Source organism: Oncorhynchus mykiss, chromosome 1 (assembly GCF_057628025.1).
Source record: "Oncorhynchus mykiss isolate SJ-2025 chromosome 1, ASM5762802v1, whole genome shotgun sequence".
Taxonomy (NCBI): domain Eukaryota; kingdom Metazoa; phylum Chordata; class Actinopteri; order Salmoniformes; family Salmonidae; genus Oncorhynchus; species Oncorhynchus mykiss.
In genome coordinates, this window is record NC_143022.1 from 15,892,501 (window position 1) to 15,907,429 (window position 14,929).

General features: G+C 40.9%; 2 protein-coding genes across 4 annotated transcripts in view; one reads left to right on the plus strand and one right to left on the minus strand.

The window, feature by feature from the left end:
• The window catches only part of LOC110486505 (rab GTPase-activating protein 1), a 141,351-nt gene extending 137,464 nt beyond the window's left edge, over nucleotides 1-3,887 (plus strand). For all 3 annotated transcript variants that reach the window (XM_090186337.1, XM_090186380.1, XM_036947621.2), the window contains one exon: nucleotides 1,075-3,887. In XM_090186337.1, the coding sequence (XP_090042463.1) occupies nucleotides 1,075-1,218 (144 nt within the window). In that variant the 3' untranslated portion in view covers nucleotides 1,219-3,887. The remainder of the gene's footprint in view (nucleotides 1-1,074) is intronic.
• A 254-nt stretch (nucleotides 3,888-4,141) lies between these two features.
• Nucleotides 4,142-14,929, minus strand: part of LOC110486637 (calcium/calmodulin-dependent protein kinase type IV) — a 29,109-nt gene continuing 18,321 nt past the window's right edge. The window contains exons 7-12 of the mRNA XM_021558509.3: nucleotides 14,188-14,278; nucleotides 12,402-12,476; nucleotides 11,677-11,752; nucleotides 11,278-11,404; nucleotides 7,010-7,162; nucleotides 4,142-6,233 (exon numbers count right to left, since the gene is read on the minus strand). Coding sequence (XP_021414184.2) covers nucleotides 5,718-6,233; nucleotides 7,010-7,162; nucleotides 11,278-11,404; nucleotides 11,677-11,752; nucleotides 12,402-12,476; nucleotides 14,188-14,278 — 1,038 coding nt within the window. The 3' untranslated portion in view covers nucleotides 4,142-5,717. The remainder of the gene's footprint in view (nucleotides 6,234-7,009; nucleotides 7,163-11,277; nucleotides 11,405-11,676; nucleotides 11,753-12,401; nucleotides 12,477-14,187; nucleotides 14,279-14,929) is intronic.

A 14,929-nucleotide genomic window follows, 5' to 3' on the forward strand; every position in this document is an offset into this window, starting at 1 on the left:
CTTCATGTTGCTATGTTGACTAATATTGATGATTATTATAGTGACTGACTTCATGTTGCTATGGTGACTAATATTGATGATTATTATAGTGACTGCCTGGTCATGTTGCTATGTTGACTAATATTGATGATTATTATAGTGACTGACTATGGTCATGTTGCTATGGTGACTAATATTGATGATTATTATAGTGACTGACTGGTCATGTTGCTATGGTGACTAATATTGATGATTATTATAGTGACTGACTTCATGTTGCTATGTTGACTAATATTGATGATTATTATAGTGACTGACTTCATGTTGCTATGGTGACTAATATTGATGATTATTATAGTGACTGACTTCATGTTGCTATGGTGACTAATATTGATGATTATTATAGTGACTGACTTCATGTTGCTATGTTGACTAATATTGATGATTATTATAGTGACTGACTTCATGTTGCTATGGTGACTAATATTGATGATTATTATAGTGACTGACTTCATGTTGCTATGTTGACTAATATTGATGATTATTATAGTGACTGACTTCATGTTGCTATGTTGACTAATATTGATGATTATTATAGTGACTGACTTCATGTTGCTATGGTGACTAATATTGATGATTATTATAGTGACTGACTTCATGTTGCTATGTTGACTAATATTGATGATTATTATAGTGACTGACTTCATGTTGCTATGGTGACTAATATTGATGATTATTATAGTGACTGCCTGGTCATGTTGACTAATATTGATGATTATTATAGTGACTGACTATGGTCATGTTGCTATGGTGACTAATATTGATGATTATTATAGTGACTGCCTGGTCATGTTGCTATGTTGACTAATATTGATGATTATTATAGTGACTGACTTCATGTTGCTATGGTGACTAATATTGATGATTATTATAGTGACTGACTATGGTCATGTTGCTATGGTGACTAATATTGATGATTATTATAGTGACTGACTGGTCATGTTGCTATGGTGACGAATATTGATGATTATTATAGTGACTGACTAGTCATGTTGCTATGGTGACTATTTATTCCTTTGTTCTGTCCGTCCTCAGGAGTTGGAGCACCAGAGGGGAGTCCTGATGAACGAGATCCAAGCGGCCAAAAATTCCTGGTTCAGCAAGACCCTGGGCTCCCTGAAGAGCTCTACGGGCAGCACCTCCCAGCCCCCCTCCTCCCCCAAAGATGGGCCCCTGTAGGCCTCTATATAGACTACCCTGGCTGGGGGGGGGGGTCTGGAGGTCCGGAGAAGAGTCTACAGTATGCACAGGAGAGCTTATGAACACTACCTGAATAACACCTGAAACGATGCACTATTCCCTTTCCAGGGGTGGAAGATAGCCACAAGACATAGTCAGCCCTCTACACATCTTCCTCTCTCTCAAACTCACCCACTTTTCCACTGGACCAGCCAACCACCCTTCTTCACTAGAGCTTTGATGGAAAAATGACGTGTCGTCATTCGTGTTGTGTGGAACCAAGATGGATAATGACTGGTAAATCTAGTGTGGGTTGTCATTTACACTGTTGGCCGGGCTCCTAGCTGTCTTCAAAAAGCCAATCATTGTGTCTTTGAAGTGAGAGATTAGCGGAGTACTATAGGAACTCTGGTCCTTATAACGCCATGGTGGACATTCAATAAAACCGCTCTGCCCACTGGTGATATATTGCTACTGCTGAGTGATATAAAATATATATAGCCTATCAGCAGGTTATGTGGCTAACTGATATTATGAGAAATCTTAAGTGCTCTAGCAGTCTTGACCCTGACTTGTAAGGATCACGCGACAGCTACAGGCAGTAGTTGACAGGCTAGGAATACGTATTTGCTGCTTAAAAAAGGCAACTACTACAGGACACCTCTTCAGCATAACACAGCTTTACGGCTCAATGAAAGGGGCGTACTGCATTCAGAATCTAAAAACTACATCTTGTTTGTCCTTTATAGTAATATTACGTAAACTATGTTGTCCTATAAATGTGTATAACTCATTATTGATCTTTTTTTTTATCTTGTACAGTTCTAAAACAAATAAGAAATGATAAGAAAAAAATAATCATTTGCAATTTGAATGTGGAGGTAATTAAGCACAGTGTGAAAGATCTGGGTCAAGTTCAAATGTCGGGAGAACCAAAGTGACATTCCTACTGGACTGTTTCATTCCTGCTTCTATAACACCATAGCCTGGTTCAATCAGACTGAACACTGGGCTCACTATTGTTTTTAAAGGTGCAGCGTAGTCTTCAATATGGTTTAACCGGGCTAAAATATATAAAGTATACCTAAAGCCTATCCACCACGTTAGGACCTACTGAGCTACTTATTCCACTGGACTGAGCTCAAATTTCAACTTCAAGTCATCGTGTGTCACTCAAGTCTTTGCACAGATCGTTCCATTGATCAGAGTGAAGCATGAACCAATCCTGAAGACAGGAGGTAACCTCATTCTAACGTAATGTTTATGAAGGGCTCCCCCATCTCTCTTCTATTGTTAGCAGTCATTGGAGTACTCCATCTATGCTACTTGGCTGCTTTAACTGTCTCCATTTAACTCAGCCCAACTGCACCTTTACAAACCCTGACACTCACCTAACCATAACTCGTAAAGCACGGTAGTTGAATATAGAACAGACATGGCTCCCAATAACATATGAAATGTCATGATGAACCAATGAAATGGCAGAATAGAAGGGCATTCTTATAAAAAAAAAGACTGAGACCGTGAGGTGTGCAACAAGTAATTGAACATTCCAAAATGTCTATCCAAGCCAAGGTGCCCATGAGGGTTAACATATGATGGAAAGACTCAATGGCCATGCAGTATAACATATGATGGAAAGACTCTCTCAATAGCAATGGGGATTAATATACAATGGAAAGACATTCAATAGCAGCCCACTCATTACACTCTGTTCTCTAGAGCCATATTAATGCATGTTTGTGCTGTGGATAGCTTCCAACAGACCTGCCATGAACCACCGCTTTGGCCTCTATTAGAAGCACTGTAGTGTTGGATTCACCCTTTGGACAAAGACCGAGAGCGCTTGTATACATGTGTCTCCTGCCCTGACTGGTTCCAGGTGAAATGGTTTCTTCACAACTCAGTGACTGTTGTCTAAGGCCCAGAACTATGTCGATGAAATAATTAGAATTAAGCCATCTCAATATATTATACTCTCAAAAGATTGTCACCTGTGCTATGGCATTCCTGTCTGCCATTTTAAGACCAGGATGCGAGTAGGCAGGGACACGTCACATTTCTGAACCTGCTTCCTTTCCTTGTCTCCTTTCCTTTGTGACCACTGATCTGAAAAACCGCAACAGCTGAAAGTAATATGATGGATGCCTGTCCAGGTGTTTCACAATGGAAAGGCAGAGAAATAAGGTAGCCAGTTAAGAATATTAGGACACAGCCATGTTTTTAGGTGTGTTAAATGGACAGCATGTCTTTTATATGTGTCACATGCTGTGTAATGGTTTCAAAGTGCTTCAGCCAGAGTCCTATCAAGTTTCACAAGGCTCAATGCCTCTGTGTATGTTTGCTATGTGCACTAACATTGCGGCAATATTTTAAACACTATTTTAAATTAATTTGTACTCATAAGTTATTCAGAGAGCAAACCTACTTTCTTCCTAATTTTCTGTTGCTGAGAAGACAATGGCCAAATTATAATCCAACTACAACGATACAATATTGTACAGTTATGCTATACTTCAACAGTTGTTCTGCTTTAGTTTCCAACATGGGGGAGTTGTCCTTCCCTGTTCCTCGTCATTCCCATGTGAATCTGTGACATGCTTTAACTCTAATGGTATTTTCTGCACAGTAATCATCTGACGTACATCAATAAAATTCAGTTCTCTGTCCACTGATTTACTGTTCTTTCAATGTTTATTGTATTTTCCTTAAATCAAATCAAATGTATGTGTGAGGTGAGATTCTCATATTTAAATCAAATAAAGGAGAGCAGCACACTCCAGGAGCTCAGATGAGAGCTCTCCTTTATTTTGTTCCACTCCGCTAGCCAGCACCTCGCCTAGATAGGTGTGTGTTTATTTTGCGTCTAAAGATTCTCATATTGGCAGTTTGTTATAAAACTGATAACTCTTCCAGGCTAATATTGGACTTGTAAATAAATGTTTTATTCATTTTATGTCATCACACAGCAACTACCATCTTGAATGGATGCTGTGCTAAATATTTCTGTAGAATACAAGACAATCAAATCCAATTGATTTAGATTATTGTGATATGATCAAACATACAAAATGTATAGACCTGTACATCTTCAATACATTCCCCTCTTATGACCGTTAAATCAATCTCATGTTGTCTAAAATATGTCACCTTCAAAAGGTAGGCTACAATTATTAGAATGAATGAAAAACGGGAAACACAGAAACTAATTACAAAACCAACACTGTTAACTACACCCCCCTCCCAACCCCCAAATAAAGCATTTGTAAGCAATAATTATAAGTAAAATAGCCATACTTTATACATTTCATTGGTGTAAATGAATGGTTTATACATGTATGGACATGTCAGCAGTATAATGCAGGCGTACTATTTGGCAATGTTAGAGTGAGAATACAAGATAGCAGGTGAAGATTGGCCCTTGGAATGGAAATGGACTATTTTAATGACAGTCATTCGATCAGTTATTTGAGTTCCATTGAGAAAAGCCCTTAGCCAATGAAAACGAGGGTTCACCTCACCTGCCACTTACAATATGTTGCAGAAATGCTGTGCTTTGCCTCATAACCTCACCTCGTCCAACAGTTTCTTTACAGGTTTTGCCATTACTGGGTTGGAAGCCCCTGCACACAGAGGTAGAGTGGTAGCTCCAGTGAGGTCGTAGAGATGAGGTGAATATGATGTGTGTTCCTTCAGCAGATGGGTAACTACCCAAGCATTTTTTACAACCAATGAATGAAGGGAAAATTGGTTTGAGCCACAAACAAGCTATTCTGGTCAGTCATGTACATTTCTAGAGGAATAAAAGTGCAGTTTGACTTAAATAGTAAACGATTAGCAGTGTGAATGCTTTTTGTTGTAATCTATGTAGATTAATCAATGTATACAGTGCAAATATTAGATCAATACCATTATTGCAAAATAAACATTACAATACACCTTGACTACATTCATAAGCTCACAAATACAATATCTTTACTACCTGAATGAGAGGATTATGTGTATGCATTCACAGATTTGCATATGAAGTCTGTAGATTCCAACATTGAATTGTAGAAAGGTGCAGAGAATACAAAGTATGTGGCCTTAGAAGTAAAATAGTTCAGAGGGGCCTTGTCCTGTTCAGAGAGGCCTTGTGCTGTTCAGGGAGGCCTTGTCCTGTTCAGATAGGCCTTGTCTTGAAAAGCAATGAAAAATAAGAGGTTAAAGGAACTTGGAAACCAAGTTTAGACCAAAGTTAGAAGTTAATTTGCAAATTCGTTATGAGTATCCAAACTCGTTACGCACAGAGAGGAACAATAAATATCAAGGGAAGTATAGTAGTCGTTTGTCCCCGGTCTAAACAGATACAGATATGACGAGATTAGACATCCATTCTCCCTCTCATCCTTCCTCCTCCATGTTGTCATCTACCATCTCACCTGACTCTCACAATGACGTCGGCCATTTTAGGACAACAGTAGGTGAGGAGCTCGTACTGTTTGGTACCTGCCACTCACTCATTGACACTGTGCCGTTTTGCTGCCAGACTCCACCCCCATGGAAAATCTGTTGCCAAGGCTTTTGGGGCTCGGGGGAGTGGTCAAGACCGGGGAGGACGGCTCCCGCTTGGTGGTGGTGGAGTCCACCGAGGAGCAGCTCTTCTGGGGCACCCTAGGCCGTACCACTGCGGTCTTGGGGATGACCGACATCTGTCTCTGCCCATCAACTCCCCTTAGCGGGGGCCTGGTGGGTGGACGGGAGGGGAAGAGACCCCCAGCCAGTAGAGGAGGGTTGGTGGTGGAGGGTATGGGGCAGCGTGGCGGGAGAGGCGGGGGGCACTGGTCGTCCTCCTGGGTCTGGGAAGTGTCCGTTCCCTGGCAGGCCTGGCCCTCCAGGGAGTCCTGGGGAGGGTCCTGCTGCATGCTGCTCTGCCTGGAGGTGGTCTTGTCAGAGCCGGGCATATCGCAGCTGTCCGTGCGCCGCCGGGAGCCCTCGTGCATACGGCTGGTGGCCACCACAGCCTTCATGATAGCCTGCAGTCAGAGAAACATGGCACACCGCTGTCAGTCACCAAGCCTGCCTCAGAGACGAGGCATATAGCTGTGCTTCAGCCAGAATCTGAATGTCAATGTAACAATAGTGGTGATTAGGTTCATGCATTCCATTCAAGACAATGGTTGGGCCATAAGCTTACATTTCCCAAGAGGATCAGGACGGAATACAATAATTTGAACTGCAATGTTTGTTGATGTCTATCGTCGTAAGAAGTGCATTACTCTGAGTGAGGGCTCAATTCAATCCGTGTTGCTGATGTTCAGAGTTATAGCGCAATTGAAATTTAAAGGCATTGTTCCCGCGTTCGCAGAGACTGCATTCAGTCAACTTAATCAGAAATGTACTTTCAATCTCGCTATAATAATCATTTTGGGGGTGCTTATATTTGTCCTGTTACCCACGTGTAATGGAAATGTGTTTCTTGCATATCCCACCTCCCCCTGAGTTACCGACAGGGAGTGGCAGGTCTCAGCCAGGCTCACCATTGTCCAGTGGCCCTCCAGCAATTGGAGTTAGGTGCCTTGCTCAAGGGTACAGCGACAGAAGTGTCACCTTGTCGGCTCCGAGATTCAAACCTGCAACCTTTCAGTTTCTAGCCCAATGCTCTAACCTCGAGGCTACCTGCCACCCTATAACACTAAACTTCAGTGATACAGATTGAATCGAGCCCTACATTTTTCAAATTAATGGTCAAGTTTTTATTATTCAAAAATATTATAGCACTCTTGATGCTATCATCAAGCCCCTCGCTCACCTTGAGTTTGCGCCGGGCGTTGAACTCCTGTAGCTTCCTCTGAGTCGTGTCCATGTGGGAGAAACGGGCAGCCTTGCCCAGTACCCAGGGGTGCTCCAGAGCCTCCTTCACCGTCAGCCTCTTGTGGGGGTCCTGCACTATCAGCTTACTGACCTAAGGGGACAGCCAACGGGAGAAAGGTTCTTTTTGACTTAGTTGACCTTGTGGCAGCAATGGAATAGTCCCAAAAGTGCAAACCCCAAATAAAATTTTGCACAACTCGAATATTAAAAGTATTTTACATGTATTTTGACCCAGGTCTGATAAAGACAGTAATTGTGTAAAGAAAGAACATTTATTAAATTAAATGTGCTGACGCAAAGTTGATTGAATCCGGCCCGGAGCAAAACTAAATGGAGGTGTCAGGTAGCCTAGTGGTTAGAGCGTTGGACTAGTAATCAGAAGGTTGCCAGATAGAACCCCAGAGCTGACAAGGTAAAAATCTGTCGTTCTGCCCCTGAACAGGCAGTTAACCCACTGTTCCTAGGCCGTCATTGAAAATAAGAATTTGTTCTTAACTGACTTGCCTAGTTAAATAAAGGTAATAACATTTTCAAAATTACAAACTTTTACAAACCTAACATCTTACAGTACTGTATAACATCTTATATTTGTCATATACGGGTCATTCTTGAATTACTATGGCATTTGGGAAACTACATTTTTCTATATATTGTTTTTATTTAAATGTATTTGGGTACTTCCTCCCATTCTAAATCAACTAATGAGGTAGCTTGTGGGTCTTTGTAGTGGTAGCTTAATGACTTTAAATCATTTTTACCATTATGATAACATTGTCCAACCAGTAGGAGTCGTAACACCAACGATGGCAACACCAACGATGGCAACATCAACGATGGTAGCACCAATTAAACATTTTCAAATAATTTTCTGAAATGGAGGCTCAAAATTCTCAAATCTAAGGTCATCAACCCAAGCAAAAACATTTACTAAAGTGATATGATTAATCATTTTGCTCACAATGTTATTTCTCTTTATTTAAATTGACACCAAGTGAGGCTTTGAATTTAGACACCACATGATCAATATGGAATCTTCACATTTATGACATCATTTTCTTTAATATAGACCCCTCCCCCAATAACAGTTTGCCACTTGAGATGATGCTCAAGATCCTTGTATATCTTTGTAATCAGTGATTTTCAAGGCGGTAACAACAATGACATAAAACACACTATACTAGTAACAGAAAATAGGTGTTTTAATAGTCTTCTTTGTTTTTATTGATCTATACAATATCTTACATACTAGCATTCAAAACTGAAATGACTGAAATGCCACAGCAATATCATGGACTCTATTTTAACAAACCTAACACAATGGTAAATCTAAGAGCCGGTGGTAGAGCTATAGGTTCGAGAAATATTTCTGCTATTTTCATAACCAAGAATGAGGGGCGCAGTGCTGGCAGGGATGTGAAAGGGATGTTTTTTGATGAATAAATGAATTGAGGCTTGACACTGGCCAATCAGAACATGCTCCATGGCTAAATATGTGGTTGCATCAAGTTGTGTATTTACAGTCATTTATGTATTGCCTTGTAATCAATTCCAATGTTGGTCCATTATAGTTTGTTAAATGGCTTACAGAAACAAAATAACAAAATTAAGACCTATCCCATCTTTGCTAAATACTTTAACCTGTTTGCATTCCACATTGTTCTAATTAATTGCATGGCTTCAATATGGAAATATATACAGTACCAGTCAAAGGTTTGGACACCTACTCATTTCAGGGTTTTTCTTAATAGTGTAGAATAATAGTGAAGATATCAAAACTATGAATAACACATATAGAATCATGTAGTAACCAAGAAAGTGTTAACAAATCAAAAGCAGCCCATATGCTTCACAGAGTACAAGTAACAGACACATCTCAACATCAACTGCAGAGGAGACTGCGGGAATCAGGTCTTCATGGTTGAATTGCTGCAAAGAAACCACTACTAAAGGAAACCAATAAGAAGAAACTTGCTTGGGCCAAGAAACACGAGCAATGGACATTAGACTGGTGGAAATCTGTCCTTTGTTTTGATGAGTCCAAATTTCAGATTTTTAGTTCTAACCGCTGTGTCTTTGTTAGATGCAGAGTAGGTGAACGGATGATCTCTGCATGTGTGGTTCCCACCGTGAAGCATGGAGGAGGAGGTGTGATGGTGTTTTGCTTGTGACGCTGTCTGTGATTTATTTAGAATTCAAGGCACACTTAACCATCATGGCTACCACAGCATTCTGCAGTGATATGCCATCCCATCTGTTTTGCTCTTAGTGGGACTATCATTTGTTTTTCAACAGAACAATGACCCAACACACCTCCAGGCTGTGTAAGGGCTATTTGACCAGGAAGGAGAGTGATGGAGTGCTGCATCAGATGACCTGGCCTCCACAATCACCCGACCTCAACCCAATTGAGATGGTTTGGGATGAGTTGGACCGCAGAGTGAAGGAAAAGCAGCCAACATGTGCTCAGCATATGTGGGAACTCCTTCAAGACTGTTGGAAAAGCATTCCAGGTGAAGCTGATTGAGAGAATGCCAAGGGTGTGCAAAGCTGTCATCAAGGCAAAGGGTGGCTACTTAAAAAAAATATAAAGTATATTTTGATTTGTTTAACACTTTTTTGGTTACTACATGAGCCCATATGTGTTATTTCATAGTTTTTATGTCTTCAGTATTATTCTACAATCTAGAAAATAGTACAAATAAAAAACCCTTGAATGAGTAGTTCTAAAACGTTTTACTGGTACTGTACATGGCGTTCACACTGATATATGGGCTAAGCCAACTGTAAATTGCATTAGCCTGGGCATGGACATGCCAAACGTTGTCAATAAGCAAGATTAAATTAAATATTGATAAGGCCTAAAAAAGAGACAATAATTCTAATCAAATTTGGAATTAAGAAACAACTTGTTTTAAATTGGCTGTCTAAATACGTTTACAGGCACCATCATTTCTCCTTGTGGGCATATACTATTAAAAACAACAAGACTATGAAGGGTCATATTGGAAACATTTTACAGATCACATTCACATTTCTCCAGAAGTTGAATTGCATGCCACGCATGTTCTCACCATAAAACCAGGATGGTGAATCATTCTAATAAGTTTGCTTTTAATAAAATTGAACAAAAAACATTTTGAAATGTTTAAATGCATGTAAAGTGCATCGATATCATAAAATCACCAGGAGAAAAAAGACATGCATTGCTGTTGAACCAGCCTTCATTATTAGGTATGGGTAGTCTATGGAGGGCTTGGATTTTGAACATATGAAACAAAAAACAAGCAATTGTTACATGAAAATGACTTGTAAATACTAGGTTCAGCGGTATTAACCAAGGTTCTCATCTCTCGGTGGGATGGAAGGTGCAGGATACATGCACTGCCTGAAATTACTACTTTGGATCACATTTGTATTATTTGTGGGGTGCTTTTATTTTTTCTGTTAAATACAAGTGTGTTTCTTGCATTTCCCAACTCCCACTGAGACAACCGCAGTGAGTGGGGTCACAACTGTACAGCGACCCTGGAGCAATTAGGGTTAAGTGCTTTGCTCAAGAGCACAGCAAACTCCGGTATTCCAACCAACGACCGTTCAGTTACTGGCCCAACGCTCTAGCCTCGAGGCTACCTGCCGCCCCTGTAAGGACACACCTTAAATATTCCCACCCCTCCCATCTGAGCACTGAGCGAGCTGATATAAGACAGGTGAAATCCCAAATATCTGGCTGTAATGCCTCAATCACACCGACAGCGTCACTGCGCAAAATGGTACGCAGCATCATCTGGATGTGTGCAACAACAGTTCAACATTCACCTTGTACCGTTTCTGTCAAGCCTTCTACACATACATTCAATAAATCCAACGTACGCACCACACCATACTGCAACGCTGCAAACCTAACGCAGCATTCCATTGGAAATGAATGTACTTTTGTACCAAAATGCAATGACGCTGTCTGTGGGATCAAGGCATAACAGGTCAAAGTTGCCAAAAAATGTGCGTTTGACACTAGTGCAGCCTTAACGCCAGTCGAAAATAGAGCCCCAAGAATTAAAAGGCATTGTAATCAATACCAAACAGCCTTTGTACATACATTTACATAATTGTCAAAGAAAGCAATAATGTTTATAAGCAGACCTTCAAATACAGTATAAGTGTTTCTCATAATAAAAGCTTCTGTTTTAAGTAAACGGTGGAACCCACCAAATCCTTCGCGTTGAGGGAGACCTCGTCCCACCAGGGGGAGACAAACTCATAGTCGCAGTTGAGGATGCGGCTATACATGTACTGGTCTCCCCTCGGATCGAAGAATGGTTCGAACCCACACAACCTGAGGGGAGAGGCAACATTTCCCTTGAATGATTTATTTGTTTCACCACTCTCATTTGATTTAAAGACAGATACGGGACAGTTTCAGACAAGAGACCTCTAATAGACTTGCATATTACATCCAGAATCCATAGGAAAAAGGGGAATATCTAAGGTTACATTAGCTGCAATACTGTGATGAGAGAACTTCAATTTGTCATAAAATTGCCAGCTACCCACGGAGTACACGCAGATCTTGGGCAAGATTTTATAGTGTAGTTTCTTTTAACTCACAAGATGTACAGGATCACTCCCACAGACCACATGTCCACTTCAGGACCATAGGCATTGCCTCTGAGGATCTCTGGAGCTGCAGGGCGAGACAGGGGGAGGGAGGGATGGAGAGGGAGCTATCAGCTCCCACACAGGACAGCTCATCCTGATAAACACACTATGAACTATGAATGTTATTTCCTTGAAAGCTGCACTCTGTAGCCTCCATTAAACCTTTCAGCCCTGATCCCGGGGCTGGTCTAGTGGTAGTGCTGCAGCCTCCATTAAACCTTTCAGCCCTGATCCCGGGGCTGGTCTGGTGGTAGTGCTGCAGCCTCCAGACTACATACGCACCTGGAGGCTGCTGTTCCTTCCCCCGTGACCCCATTCACTTTCTGTGTTTCATCCATCTCATATTACATTTTATACATTTACTTTTTTTTATAGTGCGCCCTAACAATTTGCTTTGTTGTGGTTGAAGACGATTCATTGGACTGATATCAATCTCACAATGTATGTGTCTATATAATAATATATGTCAATATTTCCAAGCCAATCCCGGGTTGCCCCTTTTAAAGTTCCACTGTGGTCTCTATTTCCTTTCATTAGTGTGACATTTTGTTTTGCTATGGTTCAATGGGAAGCACCAATCAATAAACACTGTGGGAATGTGACTCAACACACCAGGCCACCCTGATCCTACAATTGTATTGACATTGGGATATATCTGTCCATTTATAACTCACCGCAGTATCCAGGCGTGCCACACACCGTCTTCATGGTAACTTGCTCATCTATTATCTTTGAGAGGCCGAAGTCAGCTGTGAAGATCAGATAATGGTTTAGTGTTAGTATTATACACTGAGTGTTCAAAACATTAGGAACACCTTCCTAATATTGAGTTGCTTCCCCTTTTGGCCTCAGAACAGGCTCAATTCACCAGGGCATGGACTCTACAAGGTGTTGAAAGCGTTCCATAGGGATGCTGGACCATGGCTAGATGTCCTTTGGGTGGTGGACCATTCTTGATACACATGGGAAACTGTTGAGCATGAAAACCCCAACAGCGTTGTAGTTCATGACACACTCAAAGTGGTGCGCCTGTCACCTACTAGCATACACCGTTCAAATACCTTTAAATCTTCTGTCTTGCCCATTCACCCTCTGAATGGCACACATACACAATCCATGTCTCAAGGCTTAAAAATCCTTATTTAACCTGTCTCCTCCGCTTCATCTACAGTGGTTGAAGTGGATTTAACAAGAGACATCAATAAGGGATCATATCTTTCACCTGGATTCACCAGTCTATGTCATGGAAAGAGATCCTAATGTTTTGTACACTCAGTGTACATTTGAAAGGATGAGATGAGCATTGGCCTTATCATCTTTAATAGTTGTATCAATAATGTTACATGTTCTTTATGATACAGAGGGATAGTTCATGTTGTTGCCTAACCATTACTTAGGAATAATGGAATGGACATCAATAACAGGAAATACAGTAGTAAACAAAGTAACTCATATTATATCAAAAGTCCAGATCCCCGAATCCTGCCACTAATGAATCACTAATGAATTCATCTTGGAACCCAGAATCAAATTTGAGGTCTAGTTTTGGGGGAAGCGTTGATTTTTTGCCTAGTGTGAGTGGCGAAGTCAACACCCCATCCTCTGAAGGCCAAAGTAACCCCTCCACTTCGGAAATTTGAAAGATGCCACCCTGCGAAATCGAGATTAGACCAAATAATCAGTAACGCAAAAAAACAGCGCTCCAGAAGAATTGTTCCTCATATGCTTTATACAGTATACCTAATGTCCCCAACAGATGTAACCTCAGTTTAACTAGGAGACAGTCAGTTTAACTAGGAGACAGTCAGTTTAACTAGGAGACAGTCAGTTTAACTGGGAGAGAGTCAGTTTAACTAGGAGACAGTCCGTTTAACTAGGAGACAGTCAGTTTAACTGGGAGAGAGTCAGTTTAACTAGGAGACAGTCAGTTTAACTGGGAGAGAGTCAGTTTAACTGGGAGACAGTCAGTTTATCTGGGAGACAGTCAGTTTATCTAGGAGACAGTCAGTTTAACTAGGAGACAGTCAGTTTAACTGGGAGAGAGTCAGTTTAACTAGGAGACAGTCAGTTTAACTAGGAGACAGTCAGTTTATCTAGGAGACAGTCAGTTTAACTGGGAGAGAGTCAGTTTAACTAGGAGACAGTCAGTTTAACTAGGAGACAGTCAGTTTATCTAGGAGACAGTCAGTTTATCTAGGAGACAGTCAGTTTATCTAGGAGACAGTCAGTTTATCTAGGAAACAGTCAGTTTAACTAGGAGACAGTCAGTTTAACAAGGAGACAGTCAGTTTAAATAGGAGACAGTCAGTTTAACTGGGAGACAGTCAGTTTAACTGGGAGACAGTCAGTTTAATTAGGAGACAGTCAGTTTATCTAGGAGACAGTCAGTTTAACTAGGAGACAGTCAGTTTATCTAGGAAGGTGTCAGTTGTGTAACAGCCTACAGGTACATGTAGTTACCAATCTTAAGCGGGGCGTCCAAAGAGAGGTCAGCGTACAGAAGGTTTTCTGGTTTCAGGTCACGGTGCACCACACCATTGTCATGTAAATACTGTGGCAAAAACAAAAGAGAACAAAACAGTTGCAACATTAGTTGAATGCACTGACTGTAAGTCACCCTGGACAAGAGCATCTGTTAAATTATCCAAATTTAAATGTCAAATTACGACCACAGTAAACAAACAAAATGCCTCAAAACACACCCTGGGTGACATGTTGACAGCTACTTGTTTGTTTTACTGTTGACAAACTTGACCTTATCAGTTCATATGGACAAGTTGGCCTGTCACAACCAGTACTGGAGTTTGGAATGACCTTCTAAAATGACACAACAACAATTAGAAGAAATTATCTATTTTTACCATTAGCATTTCGTTTTCAGTTTTTCAAAATGGGGACAGCTAAGTTTCTAAGTAAACCTTTTCCGTCATGTAATACAATATGTGGGATCATAAGAGGCCACCTTCTCTAGCCCTCCCCCACAGTACAGGCCAGCAGAGCTCAGGGACAGGGATACTGTTTAACTGAGCCAAACCTCTACAGAATGGAAATCAATAAGTTTCTAATCATCTGACAGAACTATAATTCAATACTGGATTGATGCTCAAGGATACAACATGATTTACCTCTGAATTAGTATCGATACAATAATACATTGGTTGGAGCAAAGCCTGTTCCCACACTGTTCCTTTGCAGATAAGTT